Source organism: Loxodonta africana, chromosome 10 (genome assembly GCF_030014295.1).
Source record: "Loxodonta africana isolate mLoxAfr1 chromosome 10, mLoxAfr1.hap2, whole genome shotgun sequence".
Taxonomy (NCBI): domain Eukaryota; kingdom Metazoa; phylum Chordata; class Mammalia; order Proboscidea; family Elephantidae; genus Loxodonta; species Loxodonta africana.
In genome coordinates this window covers 66,847,174-66,874,931 of record NC_087351.1, presented here as the reverse complement: position 1 = coordinate 66,874,931, position 27,758 = coordinate 66,847,174, and the positions used below count along the sequence as shown (strand labels likewise).

General features: G+C 38.5%; 1 protein-coding gene across 5 annotated transcripts in view; it reads left to right on the top strand.

Annotated features, from left to right (window-relative positions):
* The window catches only part of WDHD1 (WD repeat and HMG-box DNA binding protein 1), a 68,687-nt gene extending 57,273 nt beyond the window's left edge, over nt 1-11,414 (top strand). For 4 of the 5 annotated variants that reach the window (XM_064292499.1, XM_064292501.1, XM_064292504.1 and 1 more), the window contains 2 exons: nt 3,183-3,321; nt 9,597-11,414. In XM_064292499.1, the coding sequence (XP_064148569.1) occupies nt 3,183-3,321; nt 9,597-9,806 (349 nt within the window). In that variant the 3' untranslated portion in view covers nt 9,807-11,414. The remainder of the gene's footprint in view (nt 1-3,182; nt 3,322-9,596) is intronic. The other variant, XM_064292500.1, reaches the window with a different exon arrangement.
* The last annotated feature ends 16,344 nt before the right edge of the window (nt 11,415-27,758 follow it).

Below are 27,758 nucleotides of genomic sequence, written 5' to 3'. Positions count from 1 at the left end.
TCATTGAAAAGACAGGAAAGAAAGAGAAAACCAAGATGGATGTCAGGGCAGAGTCTGAAACTTGCTCACAAACATCGAGCAGCTAAAGCAAAAGGAAGAATTGATGAAGTAAAAGAACTGAACAGAAGATTTCAAAGGGCTTTTTGAGAAGACAAAGTAGAGTATTATAATGACATGTGCAAAGAGCTGGAGATGGAAGACTAAAAGGGAAGAACACGCTCGGCGTTTCCTTATGGTAAAGTGGGCTAAAAGTCCAAATTTAGGTCATCAGCTCCTGGGGAAGGCATTCTCTCTCTGTCAACCTTCTCACCGATGTTCCCCTGGACTAGGATCTTCTTTGCGTAGGGACCCTGGCCTCAAAGACATGCTGTGCTCCCGGCACTGCTTTCTTGGTAGTATGCGGTCCCCCGTCTCTGCTTGCTTCTCTCTTTTATATCTGAAGAGATTGCCTCAAGACACAATCCAATCTTGTAGATTGAGTCCTGCCTCACTAGCACAACTGCCGCCCATCCTCCGTCATTAACATCATAGAGGCAGGATTTACAACATACAGGAAAATCACACAATACCAGGAATCATGGCCCAGCCCAATTGATACACACATTTTTGGGGGGACATAATTCAATCCATGACAGTGAGTAAAAGATGGTTGCTGATCTTTTGCTAGTACAAACAGTACTTTAATGAATAACTTTATATGAGTATTATTTCTCACATATGTAAATAATAGTTACAAGATAGATTCCTGTATGTTTCAAGTTAGTGTACACTTGTAATTCCAAAAGATACTGACAGATCGTTCTGCGTTCATGTTGTATTGATACAACCCTAGCAATATGAAAGCTTGTGTTTATGCATATCTTTGCTATGTTTATTTTAAATGTATTCATTAAATTGGAAAAGTCACCATTTCATTTTTAGCATTGAATAGTATCTTATTTTACCAGTAACTTTATGTTAACCAGATTAATTTGTGGGAATAGCTGTGATTTTTATTTTTCCTATTTTGTTCTGAATTATATTTAGATTCTAAGCAATGAAAATTTTAAGATTGATTAATTCAACTTTTTATACTCTGAATTGACTATACAGAAACTTTGTTTTTGAAATCTTGTTAAGGAATTACATTACTTAACTGAAATTTTTTTTTCTAAGTTTTACTGTGCTTTAAGTGAACGTTTACAAATCAAGTCAGTCTCTCATACAAAAATTTATATACACCTTGCTATGTATTCCTAGTTGTGCTCCCTGTAATGAGACAGCACACTCCTTCTCTCCGCTCTCTATTTTTGTGTCCATTCGGCCAGCCTCTGACCCCCTCTGTCTTCTCTGCTTCCGCCCAGACAGGAGCTCCCCACATAGACTCAGGTGTCTACTTGATCCAAGAAGCTCCTCACCAGTATCATTTTCTATCCCATAGTCCAGTCTGATCCCTGTCTGAAGAGTTGGCTTTGGGAATGGTTCCTGTCTTGGAATAACAGAAGGTCTGGGGACCATGACCTCTGGGGTCCTTCTAGTCTCAGCCAGACCATTAAGTCTGGTCTTTTTACGAGAATTTGAGGTCTGCATCCACTGCCCTCCTACCCGCTCAAGGGTTCTCTGCTGTGTTCCCTGTCAGGGCAGCAGTCATCAGTTATAGCCAGGCACCATCTAGTTCTTCTGGTCTCAGGCTGATGTAGCCTCTGGTATATGTGGCCCTTTCTGCCTCTAGGGCAGAATGTTTCCTTAATAGATTTTATTATGCCAATTGACCTAGATGTCTCCTGAAACCATGGTCCCCAAACCCCCGCCCCTGTTATGCTAGCCTTCGAAGTGTTCTAACTGAAAATTTTGACACAAATGTTGATATGCTAAATCAGAAGAGAAATGTCTGATTTTCTTTTTCTTCCTAAAAATGGAGCTATTTAGAGACATTCAGGAGGATTGCATGCTGTTAGCTAGACTTGGGACATTGCCCCAAGATTGATTAAAATGTGTATTAATTTCTGGAAACTCAAGAACCTTTTGTTTAGCATTGCTTTTTATTTGTTTTGTTCTATTATTTTTCTAGAAGTAAGGTTACATTAAGAAATTACTTGAAATTTATGTATTTTTAGAAATTGGACAAGTGCTATAGCCATAAAATCAATGTGTTAATAACTGATTTTTCTAAAAATTAAAGTTTATTGTAGAATATTTGAAAAATACTTAAAATTATAAAGACAAATATCACTTAGTTATTCTCAGAAGTAATATTTTCTTTCTAATCCTTTTCAATGAATTTAAGATTTCATACTCAATGGGGTTTATATTAAAGATATAATTTTATACCCTGTTTTTTTTGTTTCCATTAAAAATTTTATCATAAACATTTTCCCATGGCATTTATGCCACTTACTTTTTGTGTGGATGTAGGCTGTTAAGGATCAGTTCAGCTACAGCGTATGGAGGCCGTATAGTGGGGGGTAATTGTGGGGACTCTGGAATCAACTGCCTGGCTGCTGAATCCCAGGTCTGACTCTGACTGTGTGATCTTGAGTAAGTTAGGTTATCTCTCTGAGCCTCGGCTTTCTCATCTGTGGAATAGAGATACTAATTGTGCCTACCTTGTAGGGTTGTTGCCCATTAAATGAGGATGCACATAGAGAGTTTAGAGCAATGGCTGGCAGATGGTAAGTGCACAGTAAATGCTGAATATTTGCATAAGGACTTCACTTGCAACTTAAAGACAATCTGTGTCAGAAGTGAAGTTGAACAAAATTTACAAATGTGCTATGTCCATGCTTTACATAATAATGATACAGGGAAAAACCCAGCTCTCAGGTTATCTGTGAGAGGTGAGTGATGGGGAAGTGGTTCAAAAGAAGCTGTGAAGTTTCATATAGCTGGTTTGGGAGGCAGAGAAGGAGCCAACCAAGTGACCTTGCAGACTTCGGGCCTGTCAACATTCACAGAAGAGTTGAAAGTACAGAGTGTGGTTCTTACACTTGGAAAATACTTGTATGGGTAATCCTTTTGAATTTATCTTACAAAGGATTTTTCAGTCCATTGATCCTGCAGTCTCCAGGCAATTTTAAGTAACGTGAATATTAGCAAGTGTAATTTTGTCTCCTATAGGTATGCAAAGATTAATGGTTAATTACTAACTTGAAACATCGTAAGCGTCTTAAGTATAAATTTTTCCCATATGATTACTATTTTAGGCCAAAAACTGGATTCCAGATGTGGCTGGAAGAAAATAGAAGTAATATTTTGTCTGACAATCCTGACTTTTCAGATGAAGCAGACATAATAAAAGAAGGAATGCTTCGATTTAGAGCATTGTCTGCTGAAGAAAGGAAGGTAAGGGTAATTGTGCTGAGATCTTAGTGAATTCTCGGGTTTTTAAAATTCTAATTGGAAATTGAATACATCAGTAAACTCTTGGTGGAGAGGAAATTAAATCATTGAAATGCCAGCTTTGAGTGTGTAGATATGTAGTGATTATTATTTAACGCGGATGGTTAATTTTTTGGCAATTATAAAATGTCTATGTTTGTGTAAGTCCCTGTATCTTATAAATTAGGGGAATACCCCCAAAACCTGCATTAGTTATAAGTCAAAAGCTTATAGGATTAATAAGTAAATGAAATTAATTTACATTTTTAGACTACTACTTCACAGTCCTTGCAAGCAAAAAATTTTTAAATGCTGTCTACTTACACATTGAATGTTAAATGAGAATGTTCCTTTTGGGAAAAAAGCAGGTGTTCTATTCCAGCCTTCCACGTGGAAATTAGAACAATGACATACCTATTGCTCCTCATGTGAATTTAAGGAAGGCTACGCGAAGCCTTATATTGTAAGGGGAAGGAACCTGTGTTGTCCTAAATCCTTAGGTTTCCCTTCCCCAGGGAAGACAGTGTACTGCATGGACACCTAGTGACATAGCTACTTGCTTTGATAAACTGGGTTTTATGAATAAAGTTATTGCATGGTGAGGAGGCAAAAACTGGGCTAACCACCTCTGGCCCCATTTAGAACTTCATTACAACTTTGTGTTTTTCTTTCTTCATAAGTGTGTATAAAGGGATCAGAATACTAAAGAATTAGATAAAATGGTATCTGAATGAATAAGACCTTACTGCTTCAAAAGAGGAAGAAACTAGGTATCTTAGTTATCTAGTGCTGCTGTAACAGAAATACCACAAGTGGGTGGCTTTAACAAATGGAAAATTATTTTCTCATAGTTTAGGAGGCCAGAAGACTGAATTCAGGGTGCCAGCTCTAGGGGAAGGCTTTCTCTGTTGGCTCTGGTGGTAGGTCCTTATCTCTTCTGAGCTTCTTTTCCTGGGCAATCTTAATGTGGCTTGGCATCAATCTTTCCCCACCTCTGCCTCTCTCCCTTGTTTGTATAATCTCTTTTATATCTCAGGAGGAACCTGGACACAGACCAAGAGGCAGTTGTTAGAGCAAAACAAGGGGATACTGTGTGATTTAAAATCAGGAAAGCTGCATGTCATGGTTGTATCCTTTTACTGAGCAAATAATCTGAGAAGCTGGACTATATGAAGACAAACGTGTTATCAGGATTGGAGGGAAGAGTCATTAACAACTTGCAATATGCAGATGACACAACCTTGCTTGCTGAAAGCAAAGAGGACTTGAAACACCTACTGATGAAGATCAAAGACTACAGCCTTCAGTATGGATTACACCTCAACATAAAGAAAACCAGAATCCTAACAACTGGACCAATAAGCAACATCATGATAAATGGAGAAAAGATTGAAGTTGTCAAGGACTTCATTTTACTTGGATTCACAATCAATACCCATGGAAGCAGCAGTCAAGAAATCAAATGATGCATTGCGTTGGGCAAAGATGTCACTTAGAGGAATAAGCTGTGCCTGAATCAAGCCGTGGTATTTTCAGTCACCTCATATGCACACAAAAGCCAGACAGTGAATAAGGAAGACCGAAGAAGAGCGGATACCTTAGAATTATGGTGTTGGCAAAGAAAATTGAATATCCCATGGACTGCCAGAAGAATGAACAAGTAAGGAGCCAGAGTGAAAGAAGTACAGCCAGAGTGCTCCTGAAAAGCGAGGATGGCAAGACTTTGTCTCACAAACTTTGGACATGTTATCAGGAGGGACCAGTCCCTAGAGAAGGACATCATGCTTGGTAAAGTTAGAGGGTCAGTGAAAGAGAGGGAGACCACAATGAGATGGATTGACACATTGGCTGCAACAATGGGCTTAAGCATAGCAAAGCTTTTGAGGATGGCACAGGACCAGACAATGTTTTGTTCTGTTGTACATAGGTTTGTTTTTTCATATTTCGTTCTCCAAATGGTTTAGCCGCAAAGGTTCTGGGAAACGCATTCAAAGTAGGTAAAACTTACCATATTAGCAGTCAAAATGAGTTTTTTACTTTTATTCCTCCATTAAAAGGATATTTAACAGAGAAAAGATCTTTTTAATTCAAGTCTTTAAAGCTAAAAAAAAGAATAAGAAATGTAAAGTGGCTCTCTCTGCTTTGATATAAATGTGGCTTAGAAAGTAACTATTAATAAAACTCCAATCAATATTTCCTTTTTCTTTGTGATAACTGCTTACTGATAGCTGTTGAGTCTATTCCAACTCATAGCACCCTATAGACAGAGTAGAACTGCCCTATAGGGTTTCCAAGGCTGTAATCTTTACGCAAGCAGACTGCCACATCTTTCTCCCGGGGGTTTGAACTGCTGACCTGTCAGTTAGCAGCTGAGTGCTTAACCACTGCGCCAACAAGGCTCCTTACCATGACTAAGTCAATAAAATATTTGGACTGTATAGTGTTTTTAAAGAAGAGAGTACAAGTCATTTTATACAAAAAGAAAAAGAACGCTCAGGCAATTAGCATTACTTTAAATGTTCTAACTGCTTTTGTTAATGTACATTATTTGTATGTAATTGGGTTCATTCTTTGTGAATGTGCCTGTTCTGTCTTTTCCATTTTGCATGATTAGTAAACTAGTGGTTTTTGTGTATAGGTGCAGGAGAGAATTGCCATGAGATTTTTTCAAACTCAGAGTATTCACGCTGCCACCTCACACTATGCGCTAAAAACCACTGATTTATATGAAATCATAAAAAGGATGAGGAAGAAAGAAAATGGGATTGTCTGTTTGAAAAGATTGGAACACCTAACAACAATATCTCAAAAGAGATTGACTCAAGATACACTCTAAACTAATCCTGCCTCATTCACATAATAAAGACAACCCATTCCCAAATGGGATTATAACCACAGGCATAGAGGCTAAAATTTACAGCACATTTTGGGGGGACATAATTCAGTCCATAACACTAGGCAGAAGTTGTGATTGTGTTTTTGAATACTAAAATTGTAACGGATGTTTTCAGATAAACCCTAAATATTTATTTAGAACTAATCTGTTAATGGGAGCCCTGGTGGTGCAGTGGTTAAGAGTTTGGCTGGTAGACAAAAAGTTGAAGGTTCAAATCCACCAGCTGCTCCTTGGAAATCCGATGGGGCAGTTCTACTCTGTTCTACAGGGTCGCTACGAGTCAGAATTGACTTGACGGCAAAGGGTTTACTTTGTTGTTGTTGTTCAGTCTGTTAATGTGGGGAATTTTACAGCTCAAAGGACTCCTTTTCTTCAAATAAATATCAAGGGAAATAAAGTAGGAGGAGAAACTATTATAAATTAAAGGAAGTTTGAGGGGCAGACGAAATTAATGGACCTTGTTTGGCTTTTCTGAGTGAATAAAAGCCAATCCCAAAAGAATATGTACTGAATGATTCATTTATATAATATTCCTGAAATGCCAAAATGATAGGGATGGAGAATAGATTAGTGGGTGCCAGGGGTTGGGGCTTGGGTGAGGGGTGGTTATAAAAGAACAACATGAGGGATCTTTGTGGTGGTGGACTGTTTTGTATCTTGACTGTGATAGTAAATACAGAATCCTGCAATACAGCTAAGTATACACCCATACAGAAATGAGTAGAAATAAAATTGGGGAATTCTGAATAAGATCCATGGATTGCACTGATATCACTGTCCTGGTTGTGATACTGTGCTGTGATTTTACAAGCTGTTACTGCTGGGGGAAACTGGCTAAAGTGTATGTGGAATGTCTCTGTACTGTTTCTTACTACTGCGTGTGAGCCTACAATTACCTCAAAACTAAAAATTTCATTAAAAAAAAATAAAAATACCTGCATAGGAAGACTCAACATTGTGAAAATGTCAGTTCTACCCAAAGCGATCTACAGATTCAGTGCAATCCTGATCCAAATACCAAAGACATTTTTTAATGAGATAGAGAAACAAATCACCAACTTCATTTGGAAAGGGAAGAGGCCCCAGATAAGTAAAGCATTCCTGAAGAAGAACTAAGTGCGAGTTACTACCTGGTTTTAGAACCTGTCATACCGCCATGGTAGTCAAAACAGCCTGGTACCGGTACAACAACAGATACATAGACCAATGGAACAGAATTGAGAATCCAGATGTAAATTCATCCACCTATGAGCAACTGATATTTGACAAAGACCCAAATACTAAATGAGGGAAAGACAGTCTCTTTAACAAATGGTGCTGGCATAACTGGATATCCATCTGCAAAAAAATGAAACAAGACCCATGCCTCACACCATGTACAAAAACTAACTGAAAATGAATCAAAGACCTAAATATAAAATCTAAAATGATAAAGATCATGGAAGAAAAAGTAGGGACAACACTAGGAGCCCTAATACATGGCATAAACAGAATACAAAATGTTACTAACAATGTACAAACACTAGAAGAGAAACTAGATAATTGGGAGCTCCTAAAAATCAAACACTTAAATGCTTATCAAAAGACTTCACCAAAAGGGTAAAAAGACAGCTTATAGGCTGGGAAAAATATTTTGGCTATGACATATCTGATCAGGATCTAATCTCTAAAATCTACATGATACTGCAAGACCTCAACAACAAAAAGATAAATAACCCATTTAAAAAATGGGCAAAGATATGAGTAGACACCAAAGAAGACATTTAGGCAGCTAACAGATACATGAAGAAATGCTCATGATCATTAGCCATTAAACCAAAAAACCCAGTGCCGTTGAGTCGATTCCGACTCATAGCAACCCTATAGGACAGAGTAGAACTGCCCCATAGACTTTCCAAGGAGCGCCTGGCGTAGTCAAACTGCCAACCTTTTGGTTAGCAGCCGTAACACTTAACCACTATGCCACCAGGGTTTCCCATTAGCCATTAGAGAAATGCAAATCAAAACTACAATGAGATACCATCTCACCCCAACAAGGCTAGCATTAATCCAAAAAACACAAAATAAAAAATGTCAGGTTGTGGAGAGATTGGAACACTTATACACTGCTAATGGGAATGTAAAATAGTACAACCACTTTGGAAATCGATTTGGCGCTTCCTTAAAAAGCTAGAGATGGAACTACCATACGATCTAGCAATCCCACTCCTTGGAACATATCCTAGAGAAATAAGAGTGGTCACACAAGTAGATATATGCACACTCGTGTTCATTGAAGCACTGTTTACAACAGCAAAAAGATGAAAACAACCCAGGTGCCCATCAGCGGATGAATGGATAAACAAATTATGATATATTCACACAAGGGAATACTACACAACGATAGAGAACAATGATGAATCCACGAAACATGACATGGATGAATCTGGAAGGCATTACGCTGAGTGAAATTAGTCACAAAATGACAAATATTGTATGAGACCACTATTATAAGAACTCAAGAAGAGGTTTAAACACAGAAGAAGACATTCTTTGATGGTTATGAGGGTGGGGAGACCAGCCTGAGACCAGAAGAACTAGATGGTGCCTGGCTACCCCCATGACCCCCCTGACGGGGAACACAACATAGGGTCCTTGACGAGCAGGAGAAAAGTTTGGTGCAGAACTCAAATTCATGTAAAAAGACCAGACTTAATGGTCTGACTGAGACTAGAGGAACCCCAGAAGACATAGCTGCTGGACTCTCTGTCAGCCCAGAACTAAAACCATTCCTGAAGCCAACTCTTCAGACAAAGATTAGGCTGGAGTATAAAACATAAAATAATATTTGTGCAGAGCGTGCTTCTTAGTTCAGGTAGATACACGAGACTAAGTGGGCATCTCTTGTCCGGAGGTGGGATGAGAAGGCAGAAAGGGATAGAAACTGGCTGAATGGACATAGGAAACGCAGGACGGGAAGGGGGAGTGTACTGTTACACTATAGAGATTGCAACTAGGGTCACATAACAATATGTGTATGAATTTCGAGAAATTGACCTGTAAACATTTACTTAAAGCACAATTAAAAAAAAAAAGTGCAATTATGGTATTTTGTACTTAATATGGCTAAACAAGCAGAGTTTAGATTGAAATATTTTAGAGATAGAATGTAAAATTTTTAAAGTGCTCTACAATTAATAAAAGACTTGTTAACAATGATGACCTTTAATGATTAGTTTAACAATTCAAGCGCTAATTATGCTGCTTTTTATACAGGAACCTTACCTGAATAAGAAATCATTTCCTTTCTACTTCTGTTATTGCCTAAAAATCCTCTCTTTTTACGCCCAATATTTTCATAAAGGCGTGGACTGACAAGGCCAAAGGAGGAGCTGCAAGTGATGGAGCTGAAGCAAAAAAGCGAAAACGCCCAGTCGATGAAAATAATGAAACAGAAAGAACAGAAAGCCAGAAAGAAAAAGCCAAGGAGAATCAGAATTTGCCTAAAAAGCGAAAACCTTTAGATCTTTCTACAAATCAGAAGCTGTCTGCTTTTGCTTTTAAGCAGGAATAAAGGAAAAAGGTGACCTTAGGAAAGTAAGGGGTTTTTTACTCATCTTTGATGAATCTGAATTTTTTTTTTTTTCCAGGAAACTCATTATATATATTTTAAGAGACTTTAAAGATAATTGTCTTTATAAGATAATGTAGTAATTATATTTGAGTAGGTGACAGGGTAAAATCTATCCTTTGCAGATTACTCTGTCCCTAAGTGGGCGGCTATTTGGAAACATTGTGATTGTGGTCACTGACTGAAGGTCACTGGCATGTCCCCATTGAAGCCAGTTTGATTTTGATTTTGTTTCTTAACTTTCAAATCATCAAAACCAAGGTCTTAAAACCTCTATGCATTGAAGTACCTTCTAGGTACTGGAAAGTACCCCAGTAGTCTTCTTCCTAAGTGTGTTACTATAGACTGTTCTCTGTCTGTACTAAACCCATCGGACCATATTTCTATTATGGGTCCTAAGCATGTAGATAATTTTGTAGGTGAGACTCTTTCTTTTGTATGTTTTGGAAATTGCATCAAATATGGTTTCCAGTTATCTGTTTGTATAGCCTGATTTTTAAAATAAAACTTTAACATTTACCTACTTGGCTTGTTATGGTCTTAACATTGTTATTTCCATACCTGACATGTTTCTAGAAAGTAAATTTTATAATTACTGCCATAATTTTCCCCACTAACCCCGCCCTCATCCTGCTCTGCAGTACGCACACAGAAGAGTAGAGAAGGAATGGCGATACGCTTTGACAGTTATCGCAGCCCAGGGCATGATGTGCTCCTGGTAGGATTCTCTGGTTATCAGCATCAGCAGTCCTTGTCTCAGCACGTCTTTGAAGACTCGATAAGAGAATAGTTAAAGAGTTAAGGAAAGTGTTTAACTCTTTTTTTAATTTTGAACAAACAAGGTTTAATTAATTATTTCGTACGTTTGCAGTTATTATTCCAAGCAGAGACTGATAAAAATGCAGTCTTTTAAGGGCAAAGTACTAGGAAGAAAATAAAATTAAGTCAGATGGCTTAAAATTGAGGACATTTTATAGGCTGAAAAGAACAAAATATGTTGGAAATTTAGATGTGTAGAAGACAAAGGACAGTCATCCTGAGATGATTAAGGGTAGGAAGGAGTACATTTCTGAGATTTTAATTAGTAACTAATACTGAGAGGTCTTGTAGTACAGTGCTTAGGAGCACAGATTCCAAAGCCAGACTTTCCAGGTTTGTATATCAGCTCTACTACTTAACCGGTTGGAGCCCTGGTGATGCAGTGGTTTAAGACCTCAGCTGCTAACTAAAAGGTTGGCAGTTCAAATCTACCAACTGTTCCATGGAAACTCTGTGGGGTGGTTCTACTCTGTCCTATAGGGTTGCTATGAGTCAGAATCGACTCAGTGGCAACGGGTTTGGTTTGGTTTGATTTACCTACCAGTTGATTGAGTTTGAACAAATTTCAGCCTTCATCCACTCATCTATAAAATGGGCATAATAATAGTACTTACTTCATAGGGTCGTTAATGAGAATTAAATGAGATAAAAGAACCTGGCACATAATAACGTTTTATATATGTGTTAGCTATTATTGTTATTGTTTTATGCTACGGGCGGTTTCATCTTGCTTTGTCATTTGGGCTTGGTTCTGAATACGGTATAAATTAATTTTGATTTCAGGATCCTGAAGTAAAGGTTTATACTTTGGAAAGCATGCTCATATACGTGTATTTTGTTTTTATTTTTTCAATTTGTAGTACATAGTGTATAATACTTACAATTCTTGAGTGTTATATTTCATATTCATAGGAACCTGATAATGCCAAAGATTTGCAAAAAGCTTTTTTTAACCACCTACTTTATTTGATTGAAGGAAGGTTTTTGTACTGCCTTGGTTTAACTTACAAATCAGAACTTTGAAACTAAGAATTACCTTTATTCCCTTACTATATAATCTCCTTTTTTATGCTTTTTCAGAGAATTGGGACTTAATGATAGGAAAAGTATAAGTGGAAATAAACTAACATGTTTACCACTGTCAGGATATCAATAATATTGCCTATTCTAAACTTATTGTAGAAACCCTGGTAGTGTAGTGGTTAAGTGCTACGACTGCTAACCAAAAGGTCAGCTAGTTCAAGTCTGTCAGGTGCTCTTTGGGAACTCTATGGGGCAGGTCTACCCTGACCTATAGGGTCACTATGAGTCGGAATTGACTCGATGGCAATGGGCTTTGGCTTTGGTTAAACTTATTGCATATTGTTGAAAGTTGCTTTATGCTTAATTTCATTGTCCAAAAGCAATGGCTTCTCAAAGAGCAGCTTATTTTACAGCTTTACACTCATCATAAGGGATTCATCTAGTTAGTATTCCAGAGAGCAGATGAGTGAAGGTTGGGGTTATGCCTGGCAACCCTGGGGAGCATGGTAATCTACAGCCTGTCTTATCTGTGGTGCATCCGATAGTGAGCCACTGTTACTAACATGGAACAGATGTCAGGTGATCCCACTGGGCAAAAGGATGAGACCCATCCATGTACAAAACATCTTAATACGTGACTGGTTGTCTTGTGGGCCCTTTTTGTTTCAGCTGTTACTATAAAAGTATATAATGTTTCCTCAGGTTTTATTTGGAAAAATTTTAAACCTATAGAAACTTTGAAATAGTACAGTGAACACCCATATACCTATCATCTAGACTGACTTATACTGACATTTTGCCACATTTGCTTTTTAAACTTTTTTCTAAACTATTTGAAACAGACAGCATGACACTTAAGCTTTCAGTATTTTAGCATGATTAAATAAAGAAAGGAAAAGCTACAAACCAATCCCACTTATGAACATAGTTGGCAAAATCCTAACCAAAATTTTAGTAGGCCAAATCCAACAAAGTTTAAAACAGGTGCTGTTTAGCCATCCAATTGGCTTAATCCTAAGAATGCAAAGTTGGTTTAACATTAGAAAACCATTTAATACTGGTGAAAGGACAAATATTCTTGTATTAAAGTATGTATCTTGTTCAAAGGAGTTTGTGCCATAATGTTTTTTCCTCACACTTTATGGAAGTAACTTTGTGTCACTGGATCATGTCACCCAAGGACTCATAGCACACTGCTGTATTTTTATGAGGAGGATAATAGAAGCATAAATTTAAACTTCTACAAAATCTGTTTAAAAAGGAATTTGCTGTTATTCTGTTCATTGTAAACAGATTTCTATCTTCTGTTTTCTCTTTGTATATTTCTCTGTTGGAATTTGTATGTCTTTTTTTTTAAGGGAGACTCAGGATTGTGAGGGCTGGAGCCATGTTGGTGAGATGATTGGCATAGTGACTATATATAGGGCAAGCTTTAGAGCCTGATAGGCTTACCACTTAACCTCTCTGACTTCACATTCCTTATGATCCTGTAATATAGATGGCTGAGATCTTGTTCTCAGAGAACCTGCACAGGCCCCATCCCCAGAAGGAAGCCCTCATATCACCTGCCATCACTACTCTAGGCCACAGCTGCATTGGAAATGCACAACCGACCCTGATATTGGGCAGGCCCAGTATCCATTCCAGAAATTTGGAAATTGGACACAGAAGCAGAATTGGTTAATCTGAGGAACTGAACCGCAAGGTTATGTAGAGGTGAGTGTGCAGCCACAGCAGGGAAGTTAAAGTTGTTGAGGAAGCGGAAAAATCATGTGAACAGAGAAAACTTGATCTAGGGAAATTGGGAAAGCAATAAAAACAGAAAAATTGTCACATCAACATTATTGCAATTGCTTTTGTGACTCTTTTGTGACTCAGAACAAAAACCCTAGAGAAAGAAGCACAAAGAGTGGGCACTAATTCTTGAAGACTAGCGCAGAGCAATGTTAAATAAAGTACTTTGCCCAGGGTTGGAATTTGCCCTGAAAGACAGCTGGATTGGAATTGATATAGATAGTTCTTCTAAAGAGGGAGGAGTATTAAAATGGTTCAGTGAGATAGAGGACCTCCATGACATCATTTTCCTCCTCAAATGCTATAGCAGCTGATTAAATATAGTAACCAGACATATCTAGACTATATAAAGATGTAAACAACATTTAAAAAAAATCCAATTAGAAAATGGGCAAAAGACAAGCACAGATTGAGAATATGCAGATGGCAAATAAGTACATGAAATGATGTTCAATATCATTAGAGAAAGGCAAATTGAAACCACAATGAGATTTCACTACACACCTATCAGAATAGCTAAAATGAAAAGCAGTGATAACACCAAATGCTTGTGAGGATGCAGAGAAACTGTTTTACTCATACATTCCTGGCGGGAATGTAAAATGGTGCAGACACCCTGGGAAATAGTTTGGCAGTTTCTTTCAGAACTAAAAATGAACTTAGCATATGACCCAGCAATTGTCCTCTTAAGCATTTATCCCAGAAAAACAAAAACTTATTTTCAGACAGGAACAGCTATACAACTGTTCACAGCAACGTTATTTGTAATAGCCCCAACTACAAAACTACCCAGATGCCCTTCAGTGAGTGAATGGTTAAAGTGTGGCACATCCATAGTGTGATATACTTCTCAGTAGTAAAAAGGAAGAAACTTGATTCCTGCAACAACTTGAATGAATCTGAAGGAAATTATGCTCAGTGAAAAAAGCCAATCTGAAAAGGATCCACACTGGAGTACTCCATTTATATAACATTTGTGACATAACAGAGATGGAGAACAGATGTGGGGTTGCCAGAAGTAAAAGATGGAGGGAGGGTGTGGGTGTAGCTATTTAGGAATGACATGAGAGAGTCTGGTGGTAATGGTACAGTTGTATATCTTGACTGTAGTGGTTACGCAAGGCTACAAGTGAGTGCATGTATAACTGGTAAAATCTGAATAAGCTCTATAGATCGTGGTCAGTTTCTTGGTTTTGACGTTGTGCTATAGTCGTATAAAGTGTTAACATCGGAGGAGGGTTGGGAAAGAATACCTGGGATTTCATACAGCTAGCAATGAAAAACCCTAAAGTGGCATCTGTAGCTAATGGGAGAAAATTTATATTCCTGAATTTCTGACAGGGTTATAAGCTCTACAAGAGCAGACATTATGTTTTTGGTATCTTCAGAGTCCTGCACAATGCACCATCTAGACTGGAAAATCAATATGTGTATCTCTTGTTGACATTGATACAGGATTCAGGGCCCACACCTGGGTAATATGAATGATGTTTGTCAGTACACCTGGGAAAATAGTCACCACTATTTTGAAGTTATTTTATGAATAACTTGCAGAATAAAAAGAGAGTAAAAAAAAAAAAACTTCATTAGAAAATCTGATAAGAAGTTAAACAGCAAACCTGTTTCAAGTAAATATTGGTGCACAAGCATTAAAAAAAAAAATGAAATAATACAATCATACATACTTTTAGCAAATTAGAATGGTCTAGGTGGTTGTCCCACGAGCCTATTATTAATGGATGTTTGCAGCTATTTCCTCTCATTTTGAGCCATGCCACTGCAAATGAAGGTCCCGAAAGCTTGACTCCATTCATGTCGTTAAAGTTGGCTCTACTTTGAGGAGACAACTTTTCCCCAGTTGTATTTTGAGCGCCTTTCAACCCGAGGGGCTCATCTTCTGGCACTATATCAGACAGCGTTCTTCTGCTATTCATAAGTTTTCACTGGCTAATTTTGTTTTCAAAAATAGGCTGCCAGGTCCTTCTTTCTAGCCTGCCTTAGTCTGGAAGCTTAGTCAAAACTTGTCCACCTTGGGCAACCCTGCTGATGTTTGAAATACCGATGGCATAGCTTCTAGCATCACAGCAACATGCAAGCCATCACACTACTACAAACTGACAGATGCGTGGCAAAATCTGCATTTGCATTGGGCAAATCTGCTGCAAAAGACCTCTTTAAAGTCTTCAAAAGCAATGATGTCACTTTGAAGACTAAGGTACGCCAGACCCAACCCATGGTGTTTTTGATCGCCTCGTATGCACGTGAACAGCTGGACAATGAATAAGGAAGACTGAAGAAGATTAGATAACTTTGAATTATGGTGTTGGGGAAGAATATTGAATATACCATGGACTGCCAGAATGAACAAATCTGTCTTGGAAGAAGTACAGCCAGAATGTTCCTTAGAAGCAGGGATGGTGGGACTTCATCTCACGTACTTTGAACACGTCCCTGGAGAAGAATATCATAATTGGTAAAGTAGAAGGCCAGTGAAAAAGAGGAAGAACCTCAAAAAGATGGATTGCCACAGTGGGTGCAACCATAGGCTCAAGCATAACAACAGGTGTGAGGATGGCACGGGACCAGGCAGTGTTTCGTTCTGTTGTGTATAGGGTCATTATGAGTCAGAACTGACTCGACAATACCTAGCCTAACAACAACAACAGCAGTTTGTTTTCCCACTACTAGTCTGTCAGTTTGTGTACTATGGTGGCTTGTATGTTGCTGTGATGCTGGAAGCTATGCCACCAGTATTTCAAATACCAGCAGGGTCACTCAGGGTGGACAGCTTTCAGTGAAGCTTCAAGACTAAGACTAGGAAGAAGGACTTGGCGATCTACTTCCAAAAAAAATTGGCCACTGAAAATCTAATGGATAACAGTGGAACATTCTCTTATATAGGGCCAGGAGATGAGCCCCTCAGGTTGGAAGGGACTCAAAATATGACCAAGGAAGAGCTGCCTCCTCAATACAGAGTCAGCCTTAATGATGTGGATGGAGTCAAGCTTTTGGTACCTTCATTTGCTGATGTGGCATGACTCAAAATGAGAAGAAACAGCAGCAAACATCCATTAATAATCAGAACATGGACTGTACAGAGTTTGAATCTAGGAAAATTGGAAGTTGTGAAAAATGAAATGGAACTCATAAAGATCCATATTCTAGGCATTAGTGAGCTAAAATGGACTGGTATTGACCATTTTCAATCAGTCATACAGTCTATTGTGCTGTTAATGAAAAATTGAAGAGGAATGGCATCACATTCATTGTCAAAAAGAACATTTCAAGATCTATCCTGAAGTATAACACTGTCAGTGATAGAATAATATTTATACACCTACAAGGAAAACTAATACGACTGTTACTCAAATTTATGCACCAACCACTGATGCCAAAGATAAAGAAATTGAAGATTTTTACCAACTTCTGCAGTCTGAAATTGATCAAACGTACAATCAAAGTGCATTGATAATTACTAGTTATTAGAATGTGAAAGTTGGAAACAAAGAAGGACCAGTAGTTGGAAAATACGGCCTTGGTGATAGAAATGACACCAGAGATGGAATGATAGTATTTTGCAACATCAACAGCTATTCATTGTGAATACGTTTTTCAACAGTATAAACGGCGACTATACATGTGGACCTTACCAGATGAAATACACAGGAATCAAATGGACTACAACTGTGGAAAAACACAATGGAGAAGTTCAATATTATCAGTCAGAATAAGGCCAGGGACCAACTGTGGAATAGACAATCAGTTGCTCATATGCCAGTTCAAGCTGAAGCTGAAGAAAATTAAATCAAGTCCATGAGAGCCAAAGTACAACCTTGAGTATATTCCACCTGAATTTAGAGACCATCTCAAGAATAGATTTGACATGTTGAACACTAATGACCAGATGAGTTGTGGAATGACATCAAGGACATCATACATGAAGACAGCAAAAGATCGTTAAAAAGACAAGAAACAAAAGACCAAAATAGATGTCAGAAAAGACTGAAAGTTGCTCTTGAATGTAGAGTAACTAAAACAAACAGTAGAACTAATGAAGTAAGAAGAGTTGGACTTTAGATTTCAAAGGGCAGCTAGAGACGACAAAGTAAAGTATTACAATGAAATATGCAAAGACCTCGAGTTATAAAATCGAAAGAGAAGAACACCTTTGGCCTTTCTCAAGCTGAAAGAGCTGAAGAAAAAAATCCAAGCCTCCAGTTGCAATATTGAAGAATTCTATGGGCAAAAGGAAACCCTGGTGGCATAGTGGTTAAGTGCTACAGCTGCTAACCAAAAAGTCGGCAGTTTAAATCCACCAGGCACTCCTTGGAAACTCTATGGGGTAGTTCTACTCTGTCCTGTAGGGTCGCTATGAGTCAAAATTGACTCAACAGCAGTGGGTTCGGTCCGATTTTTTGGTATTGGCAAAATATTGAATAACACAAGAAGCATCAAAGGAAGATGGAAGGAATACACAGTCACTGTACCAAAAAGAATTAGTGGAGGTTCATCATTTCAGAAGGTAGCATATGATCAGGAACCAAGGGTACTAAACGAAGAAGTCCAAGCTGCAATGAAGGCATTGGTGAAAAACAAGCTCTAGGAATTGACAGAATACCAGGTGAGATGTTTCAGCAAACAGAAGCAAAAAGCTGGAAGTGCTCACTCGTTTATGTCAAGAAATTTGGAAGACATCGACCTGGCCAACTGATTGGAAGAGATCCATATTCATGCCCATTCCAAAGAAAGGAGATCCAACAGAATGTGGAAATTATTGGACAATATCATCAATATCACATGAAAGTAAAAATTTGCTGAAGATAATTCAGTAACTGCTGCAGCAATACATTGACAGGGAATTGCCAGAAATTCAAGCTGAATTCAGAAGAGGACATGCTTGGAATGAGGGATATCATTGCTGATGTCAAATGGATCCTGGCTGAAAGCAGAGAATACCAGAAAGATGTTTACTTGTGTTTCATTGACTATGCAAGGCTTTTGACTATGTGGATCATAACAAATTATGGATAGCATTGTGAAGAACAGGAATTCCACAACACTTAATTGTGCTCATAAGGAGACTGTACATAGACCAAGAGAGATCAGAACAAGGGGATACTGTGTGGCTTAAAATTTAAAAAGGTATGCGTCAGGGTTGTATCCTTACCACCATTATTATATGCTGAGCAAATAATCTGAGAAGCCGGACTCTCTGAAGAAGAATGCAGTATCAGGATTGGAGGAAGTACTCACTAGCAACCTGCGATATGCAGATGACGCAACCTTGCTTGCTGTAAGTGAAGAGGACTTGAAGCACTTACTGGTGAAGATCAAAGACTACAGCCTTCAGTATGGATTACACCTCAATGTAAAGAAAACCAAAATCCTTACAACTGGACCAATAAGGAACATCATGATAAGTGGAGAAAATATTGAAATTGACAAGGATTTCATTTTACTTGAGCCCACAATCAGAGCTCATGGAAGCAGCAGTCAAGAAATCAGATGATGCATTGCATTGGGCAAATCTGCTGCAAATGACCTTTAAAGTGCTCAAAAGAAATGATGTCACTTTGAGGACTAAAGTGCACCTCACCCAAGCCATTGTATTTTCAATCGCCTCATATGCATGTGAAGGCTGGACAGTGAATTAGAAAGACCAAAGAAGAATGGATACATTTGAATTATGGTGTTGGCAAAGAATATTCAACATACCATGAACTGCGAGAAGAATGAACAAATCTGTCTTGGAAGAAGTACAGCCAGAATGCCCCTTAGAAGCAAGGATGGCAAGACCTTGTCTCATGTACTTCAGACATGTTATCAGGTGGGAACTGTCCCTGAAGAAGGACATCATGCTTGGTAAAGTAGAGGGTCAACAAAAAAGAGGAAGACCTTCAACAAGATGGGTTAACAAAGTGACTGCAACACTGGGCTGAAGCTTAGCAACGATTGTGTAGATGAGGCAGGACCAGCAGTATTTTGTTCTGTTGTAATAGGGTTCCTATGAGTCGGAACGGACTCTATGGCACCTAAGAACAATAACAAGGTTGTTGTCACAACATATTGAGTAATAAAGTTCTTCCTGTTGAACGACTAATTGGATGAGAACACCACATTTCCCCTTTTTGTCCTTAGAAATACATGGTTCACTTAGTGATTGTTAAGTTTGAGAAAATTTATTTAGGGATTCATCATCTGAAAACTCAGGATCTGAGATTTCACTTCAGAGAGCAATTCCACCATCATCACTAAGTCTAGAGTGCTGCTATCTGTCTCTTTGCACTCATCTTCTGATTCATCTAATAATTTTGAAATGTTTTCCTGTCAATTCTTTTCTCTTGCTTTGCCACTGTAGATAGAATATGAAAAATTCTTAATTCTCAATCTTTTCTATGAAAGCTTAAAACAGACTATAAAGATGGTTTCTACAGTCATCTTTTATATCTTGAAAAATGATGCAATACTTCGGGCAATGCATTAAGAAAATTTAAAATAATTTTTTTTTTTTTTTTTTACCATTGTATCATCATCTTAGGTGATTCCAACATTTTTCCATTTTCTTATAATTTTAGTCTTCTTTTTTTAACATGGCTGGGAAAAATTGAGTATGTTAAAAGAATTCCTTAAATGATGAAATAGCAAAATATGAAATAGGCAAAATAAATCACTAAGATCTCATAATATATCTTAGATTTATAAAAGCATCAATGGAACCATATGGTAATCACAATATGGAATGAGTTGTATTTTATTTTTGAAAAAAAGTAAATTTTTTCTTTGTTATTTGGAAGATCTCTAAGAAAGAATTAAAGTCATGAAATACCACTTTTTACAAATAGTTGGAACTACTCCATAAGAAAATAAACTAAAATTGGGTTCAATAGAGCCTGATGGTATACCACAGGTTAATGATGAGTTTTTGCTGATTTATTTTAGATAACAAGATTATTGAAGACAGACACTGTTGGTTGCCTACCTAACAACCATTTTCCTCTTCTTACTTAGTTTAATGGAATACTCGTTTTGTTTTGTAAGAGCAAGATAATTGATGTAAGCTAATTATGGGAATCCCATTCCTCTTTGCCAGCAACTGGTCTATGGATGCCCGTGTTCTAGCCAGCGAAATAAGGAGAAATCTGGGGGATACCAGGAAAGTTTTCTTTCCTGACAAAGAAATGCAAGTGAGAGAAAGAAATGGTTTTGATCCTACTTTTCCTTCCTGTGTTTGAACCTTTATGCTTGGAGCTCCAGCAGCCCTCTTGGGACCAGAGTGGAGATACTGACAACATGCTGAGAATGACTACAGAGAGTGAAAATCACTCTCAATGCCCAGGCCACACCCCAGATCACTGAAATCAAATCTCACCATGTGGGAGCCAGGCTTCCCAGGTGACTCCAATGTGTCAGCCAATTTTGAGAGCACTGGGTTAGTCTACTTTTAGCTGGGTATTTGGTTTCTGGCAAAAAAAAAAAAAAAAAAAAAATCTACATGGTACAATTTCTGATTGAAAACATTTATTTTCAACTAGATAAAACTCAGAGCCCCCAAATGGTGAAAAGATTAGAACCAGTTTGTTTTCTCATCAGCTTTAGTTCATCAATCTGAACATTCATAACATTGCAGTTAATTCCCACAAATACTTGGATGACTAGCTGGGACAAATGTACTGTAGCAGTTGTGATGCTAAAAATAAAAATACATGGAAAAAATAAAGAAACATGGTTTTGCATGTCTTGGCTGAGCTGTTCCATTCTCTGTTTTTATTGTAATTCCCAATTTGCTTTTTTTTAATGCTGGTGTTTCTGGCAGAATGGTGGCCATTAATTAGTTCTATGCACAGCGGCATCTCTGGAATTTTTAGGTGCCAAAGGGTATCAGGAGATTCTTCCAAGAGGAATTACTCCATCAGGATCATAAACAACAGTCAGCCCCTCTCCCACCTGTGCTCTTATTAAGAGGATAACTGCAAAACACAAACAAGAAAAGAAACAAAAAGCAGGGCATGGCAAAATTTTCTATTACTCTAAGGTTTTTAGACCTTTTTTTCTGAAAATCTGAGAATCACTTGCTGAGCTACTGACCACACAGTGTGTCCCTTTGCTTCTTTAGAGATCCCATTAAGTAACGAAAAAGAAATGAAAAGTGGAAAAGTAAAGAAACACAAAATCAATGATGAAGTGAAAAGAGTGTCAGGAAGGGGCATCCATGAATGAGAGAATTAAATAGGAAGACAAGAAAAAGGATGTCTGATGAAGCATCAGACCAGTGCTTCTCAAACATTAATGGGCACATGGATCACAGGGATCTTGTTAAAAGGCAGAATATGATTTAATAGGTCGGGGATAGGGCCTGAGATTCTGAACTTTTAACAAGCTCCCGGGTGATGCCACTGTACCTTGTCTGATCCATGGACCACATATTGAGCAAGGGATAGTACATAAGGATAGGGCTTCAGCAAGGACAGGCGCAGTCTGCCCTCTGGAACGTTGGAGAGGCTTCAGACAGAGCAGGTGAGAGATGTGGGCTGGAGACAAGGAAATTAATTGGAAATCTGTATTCCAGGGCAGGTAAATGGGAACTATACACGTGGACCTCACCAGTGGATACACAGGAATCAAATCGACTACATCTGTGGAAAGAGACGATGGAAAAGCTCAATATCATCAGTGAGAACAAGGCCAGGGGGTGACTGCGGAGTAGACCATCAATTGCTCATATGCAAGTTCAAGTTCAAGCTGAAGAAGATTATAACAAGTCCACAAGAGCCAAAGTATGACCTTGAGTGTATCCCACCTGAATTTAGAGACCATCTCAGGAATACATTTGACATGTTGAACACTAATGACTGAAGATCGGATGAGTTGTGGAATGACATCAAGGACTTCATACATGAAGAAAGCAAAAGGTCATTAAAAAGACAGGGAAAAAAAAAAAAAAGACCAAAATGGATGTCAGAAGAGACTCTGAAACTTGCTCTTCAATGTAGAGTAGTGAAAGCAAATGGAAGAAATGATGAAGTGAAACAGCTGAACAGAAGATTTCAAAGCGTGGCTTTAGAAGACAAAGTAAACTATTATAAAGACATGTGCAAAGACCTGGAGATAGAAAATCAAAAGGGAAGAACACGCTTGGCATTTCTCAAGCTGAAAGAACTGAAGAAAAAATTCAGTCCTTCAGTTGCAATATTGAAGGATGCTACCAGGAAAATAGTAAATGATGCAGGAAGCATCAAAAGAAGATGGAAGGAATACACAGAGTCACTATACCAAAAAGAATTGGTCGATGTTCGACCATTTCAGAAGGTAGCATATGGTCAGGAACCAATGGTACCGAAGAAAGAGGTCCAAGCTGCATTGAAGGCATTGTCGAAAAGCAAGGCTGCAGGAATTGACAGAATGCCAAAAGAGATGTTTCAACAAACCGATGCAGTGCTGGAAGTACTCACGCATCTCTGCCAAGAAATTTGGAAGATAGCTACGTGGCCAACTGACTGGAAGAGATCCATATTTATGCCTATCCCCAAGAAAGGTGATCGAACCAAAAGCAGAAATTACAGAACAATATCATTAGTATCACATACAAGTAAAATTTTGCTAAAGATAATTCAAAAACAGCTGCAGCAGTACATCCACAGGAAAGTGCCAGAAATTCAAGCCGGATTCAGAAGAGGGCATGGAACGAGGGATATCATTGCTAATGTCAGATGGATCCTGGCTGAAAGCAGAGAATACCAGAAAGATGTTTACCTGTGTTTTATTGACTATGCAAAGTCATTTGACTGTGTGGATCATAACAAATTCCGGATAACATTGCAAAGAATGGGAATTCCAGAACACTTAATTGTGCTCATGAGGAACCTTTACATAGATCAAGAGGCAGTCATTCGAACAGAACAAGGGGATATTGCCTGCTTTAAAGTCAGGAAAGGTATGTGTCAGGGCTGTATGCTTTCACCATACTTATTAAATCTGTATGCTGAACAAATAATCTGAGAAGGACTACAGGAAGTAGAATGTGGCATCAGGATTGGAGGAAGTCTTCTTAACAGCATGCGTTATGCAGATGACCTTACTTCCTGAAAGTGAAGAGGACTTGAAGCACTTACTGATGAAAATCAAAGACCACAGCCTTCAGTATGAATTACATCTCAACACAAAGAAAACCGAAATCCTCGCAACTGAACCAATAGGCAACATCATGATAAAAAAAAGATTGAAGTTGTCAAGGATTTCATTTTACTTGGATCCACAATCAACACCCTTGGAAGCAGAAGTCGAGACATCAGATGACGTATTGCATTGAGTAAATCTGCTGCAAAAGACCTTTTTGAATTGTTAGAAAGCAAAGATGTCACCTTGAAGACTAAGGTGCGCCTGACCTAAGGCACGGTGTTTTCAATTGCCTCATATGCATGGGAAAGCTGAACAGTGAATAAGGAAGGCCAAAGAAGAATTGACGCTTCCAATTATGGTGTTGGCAAAGAATATTGAATGTATCATGGACTGCCAAAAGAACGAACAAATTTGTCTTGGAAGAAGTACAATCAGAATAGTTATCCAATCTTATGCTTTCTTCAGAAGAAAAATCTAGAGTTTATGAGAAACTGATTTTGTTTCATTCTTGGCAACTAATTCATATGGAAAATTCTGCTCTAAAGAAACTGAGCAAATTTTCTAGAGAGAACCAAAGCAGCACATTCTTACATTTCAGGGGTGCCGGCTTACGGGTAGCATAGTTGTTAAGAGCTTGGCTGCTAACCAAAAGGTCAGCAGTTCAAATCCACAAGCCGCTCCTTGGAAACCCTATGGGATAGTTCTACTCTGTCCTATAGGGTCACTATGAGTTGGAATCGACTCTAAGGCAATGGGTTTGGTTTTGTTTTTTGGCATTCTCACAAAGCCAGACAAGGAGGGAACAAGATGAAGACAGGCAACATGGGTGCTAAGGCACTGAGGACCACGTAGAGTGGAGGAGTTGGGACAACATGAACATTTGATTAAGGGATTTGGTGGATATAAAAGGAAAAATCATTTCGACATGGGGAGTGTTGTCCACAGAATGACACGTGGTCACAATGTTACCGGTGGAAACCCCAGGTTCTTAGTATGACTCTTATTGGCCAGTAAACAATAGACTGAGGTGGGAGAACAGGAAAGCTGCCCTTATTTCGTTGTACAAGGAAATGAAGTCAGTAGGACCTGCTGCTGCCAAGACTGCTTGCCAAGGGCAGGCAGGTAAGTTACCTTTAAGGGGGTTTACAAGTAGGGAGTTCATACAAGTTACGTCAGCAACATTCTTAATCATACTACACAGGCGCAATGGGGTTTACATATAACCTCCAAGCAAAAGCAGGATTCAAAGGCCAAGCTGGGGGTGAGGCCAGCAAAGAAAATGATTTTTCAGTACAACACTGTAGGGAAGGAAGCCAGGTAAAGAATACAGCACTGTGGGGGCTCTGCCTCGATGACTCCCTGTGTGGGGAAGGAGTGCCACCATGCTGCTGGCTCTGCATGACTCATGGTCAAATAGCCACGGAAATGTAAATTCCTCTCGTTTTCCATCTTGTAAGATGAACTCATAGGCAGATTATGGACATTTGAATGGTGGTTATAGAACAGAATGAAAGAGAAATCTTGACAATGTAAAAGTAAAGGCACAGCCTTTAGAAGAAGGGACGAAGATGAGGAATTAGAGTGCTAATGTCCTCTGCTTACAAAGTGGAAGGTAGATTCACTTTCTGTGGTGCCTGGGACAAACGTTGAGGCCTAAGTATGTTGATCGAAGATGCTGGGGTGACAAGTGGAAGAGCTGGGTGATGTAACTATGGGGGAGGGAGGAAAATGAGCTAAATTCTTATCTTTAACTAAATGTTCAAAGTTGATCACTAAGAAATAAGCAGTATGTGTTGCCGTTGAGTGGATTCCGACTCATCACTACCCAATAGGACAGAGTAGAACTGCCCCACAGGGTTTTCAGGGAGCGGCTGGTAGATTTGAATTGCCAACTTTTTGGTTAGCAGTAGAAGCATATTATTTAGAGATACGAAGGTTGCCACTGTGAAAGAGTTAGTTAAAAGATACTGCCTCAGGAACAGAGCCAAGAGTGGAACTGTGGCTTTACATCATAAGCTCATCTATTTTATTGTTTTTGAACATATGCGCATATCACTTTGATTAATTATAAAAGTATATATAGTAGGCAGTCCGTGGGAGAAAAATGTGGCAGTCTGCTTCCATAAAGATTCCCAAAGCAAAACCAAACTCACTGCCATCGAGTTGATTCCAACTCAGAGACCCTATAGGACAGAATAGAACTGCCCCATAGGGTTTCCAAGGCTGTAAATCTCTACAGAAGCAGACTGCTACATCTTTTCTCTTGTGAAGCGGTTGCTGGGTTCAAACCGCCAACCTTTTTGGTTCGCAGCCAAGTGCTTTAAGCACTGTGCCACCAGGGCTCCTTCCATAAAGATTCCAAACCAAAAACCAAACCTAGTGCTGTCGAGTCGATTCCGACTCAGAGCAACCCTACAGGACAGAGTAGAACTGCCCCATAGAGTTTGAAAGGAGCGCCTGGCGGATTCGAACTGCCGACCCTTTGGTTAACAGCTGTAGCACTTAACCACTACACCCCCAGGGTTTCCTCCATAAAGATTAGAACCTTGGAAATCCTAAAAGGTAGTTCTACTCTGTCCTGTAGGGTCGCTCTGAGTTGGAATCGACTCAACAGCTACGGTTCTATATATTTAAGCATATGCTGAGTTGTAAATCACAGGAAACATAGAGTGCACCTCAGTTCACATAAAGGAACTGGTTGTAAAGAAAACATTTTGAACTCATATACAGTACTGATTGATTTAAAAGTGAGAGAGAAAATGAAGCAAACACGATAAAATGTTAACATTTCAGGAATCTGGTTGAAGGGTATGGGAATTCTTTGTATTTTTTTTTCCAGAGCACACAATACCACTTTTTATTACTGCTGTACCTTTACGAAGAGCACAATCTATACATAGAAGATGATACTGGTCAGTCAACTAATCTGCCTTTGATCCCAGGACTCATTTATCTGGGCCCTTTTCACAATGACATTGAGTAGAGATCTCAGTGTTTTCAGAGTAGTGTTTTATTTATCTATAATGGCTGGTGAAAAAAATAGGAATTATGTCATTGATGGCATGTAAAAGAGTTGCACGGAAGATTCTTCTGTAACGAAGTTTGGTAAAACTGAACATGGAGGCCCATTTAAATGTGCTTTCCTCTGTTTCTCCCCTGCTGTGTCTTCTCCCCCATTTTTTGTCTTATTTTTGCAAATTGTCTTTAAGTCTGAAATTATTTCAAAATAAAATATTTTTTAAAAACACTGAAAAACCTAGTAGTTTTTCTTCTCCTTCTGACATTATATATTTTATCAACTTTGAAAAATAGCTTCCAGTAAATTCCAAATGTGGGATCCATTACAAAATTTTGCTTGGAATAATATTTAGGCATTTGAGGGCTAAAGAAAAATAAAATGTCCTACTCTTCTCTGGAAACCATCTGCGTGGTGTGTGGTAGAGCTTGGAGGTTTGCTCAGTGATCAAGAGGAGCAGGCTCGCCTGGGGCGTTGAGCTCACCAAGGCGCCGAGAGCTGCTGTGTCTGTCTGTGACTCTGCTGGAGAGGCGACTGGCAGTTCCTGACAAAGGCAAACTTGGAGATTACATCAGGAGATTTAAAAAAGAACATTTCCTATCGGTTGTACATATTTCTTTAGGCTGTTCTCTACACATTGGGCTAGATGATAACCTAATTTTGAAATCTGTTAGTAAAAGTCCTACACTTCTTTTCTGTTTGCTTTGACTGGAAATTAATTTTATTTAAAACATACACTTCATCTATCATTGGAGCCCATCTAATGGATATCAAAGTAAATGTCCTGTGCAGTGATTCAAACAACCTAGATTTAAAAAAAAAAAAAATCAGACTTGGAAGAATAAAGGGAATTTCAAGTGAAGAATATTTACACTTAAAACATGTAAAATTCATATACTGTTTGCTAAATGGTTTGGCAATAACTTGACTGTCATTTTGTGTTAAAGGTACTTACCAGTCTTCTCCCAGTGGGAAGGAAGAGAAAATGTCAGGGTAGACCCTTGGGCAGGAAAATCCGATTATTTCCTGGGTTTCTACTGATCATTAATAATGCTTGCCGAGTATTAACTGAGGGACTAACCCCTTTCCTTTGGGTCAGAAAACTGTGGGAGTAAATTTGTTCTTCT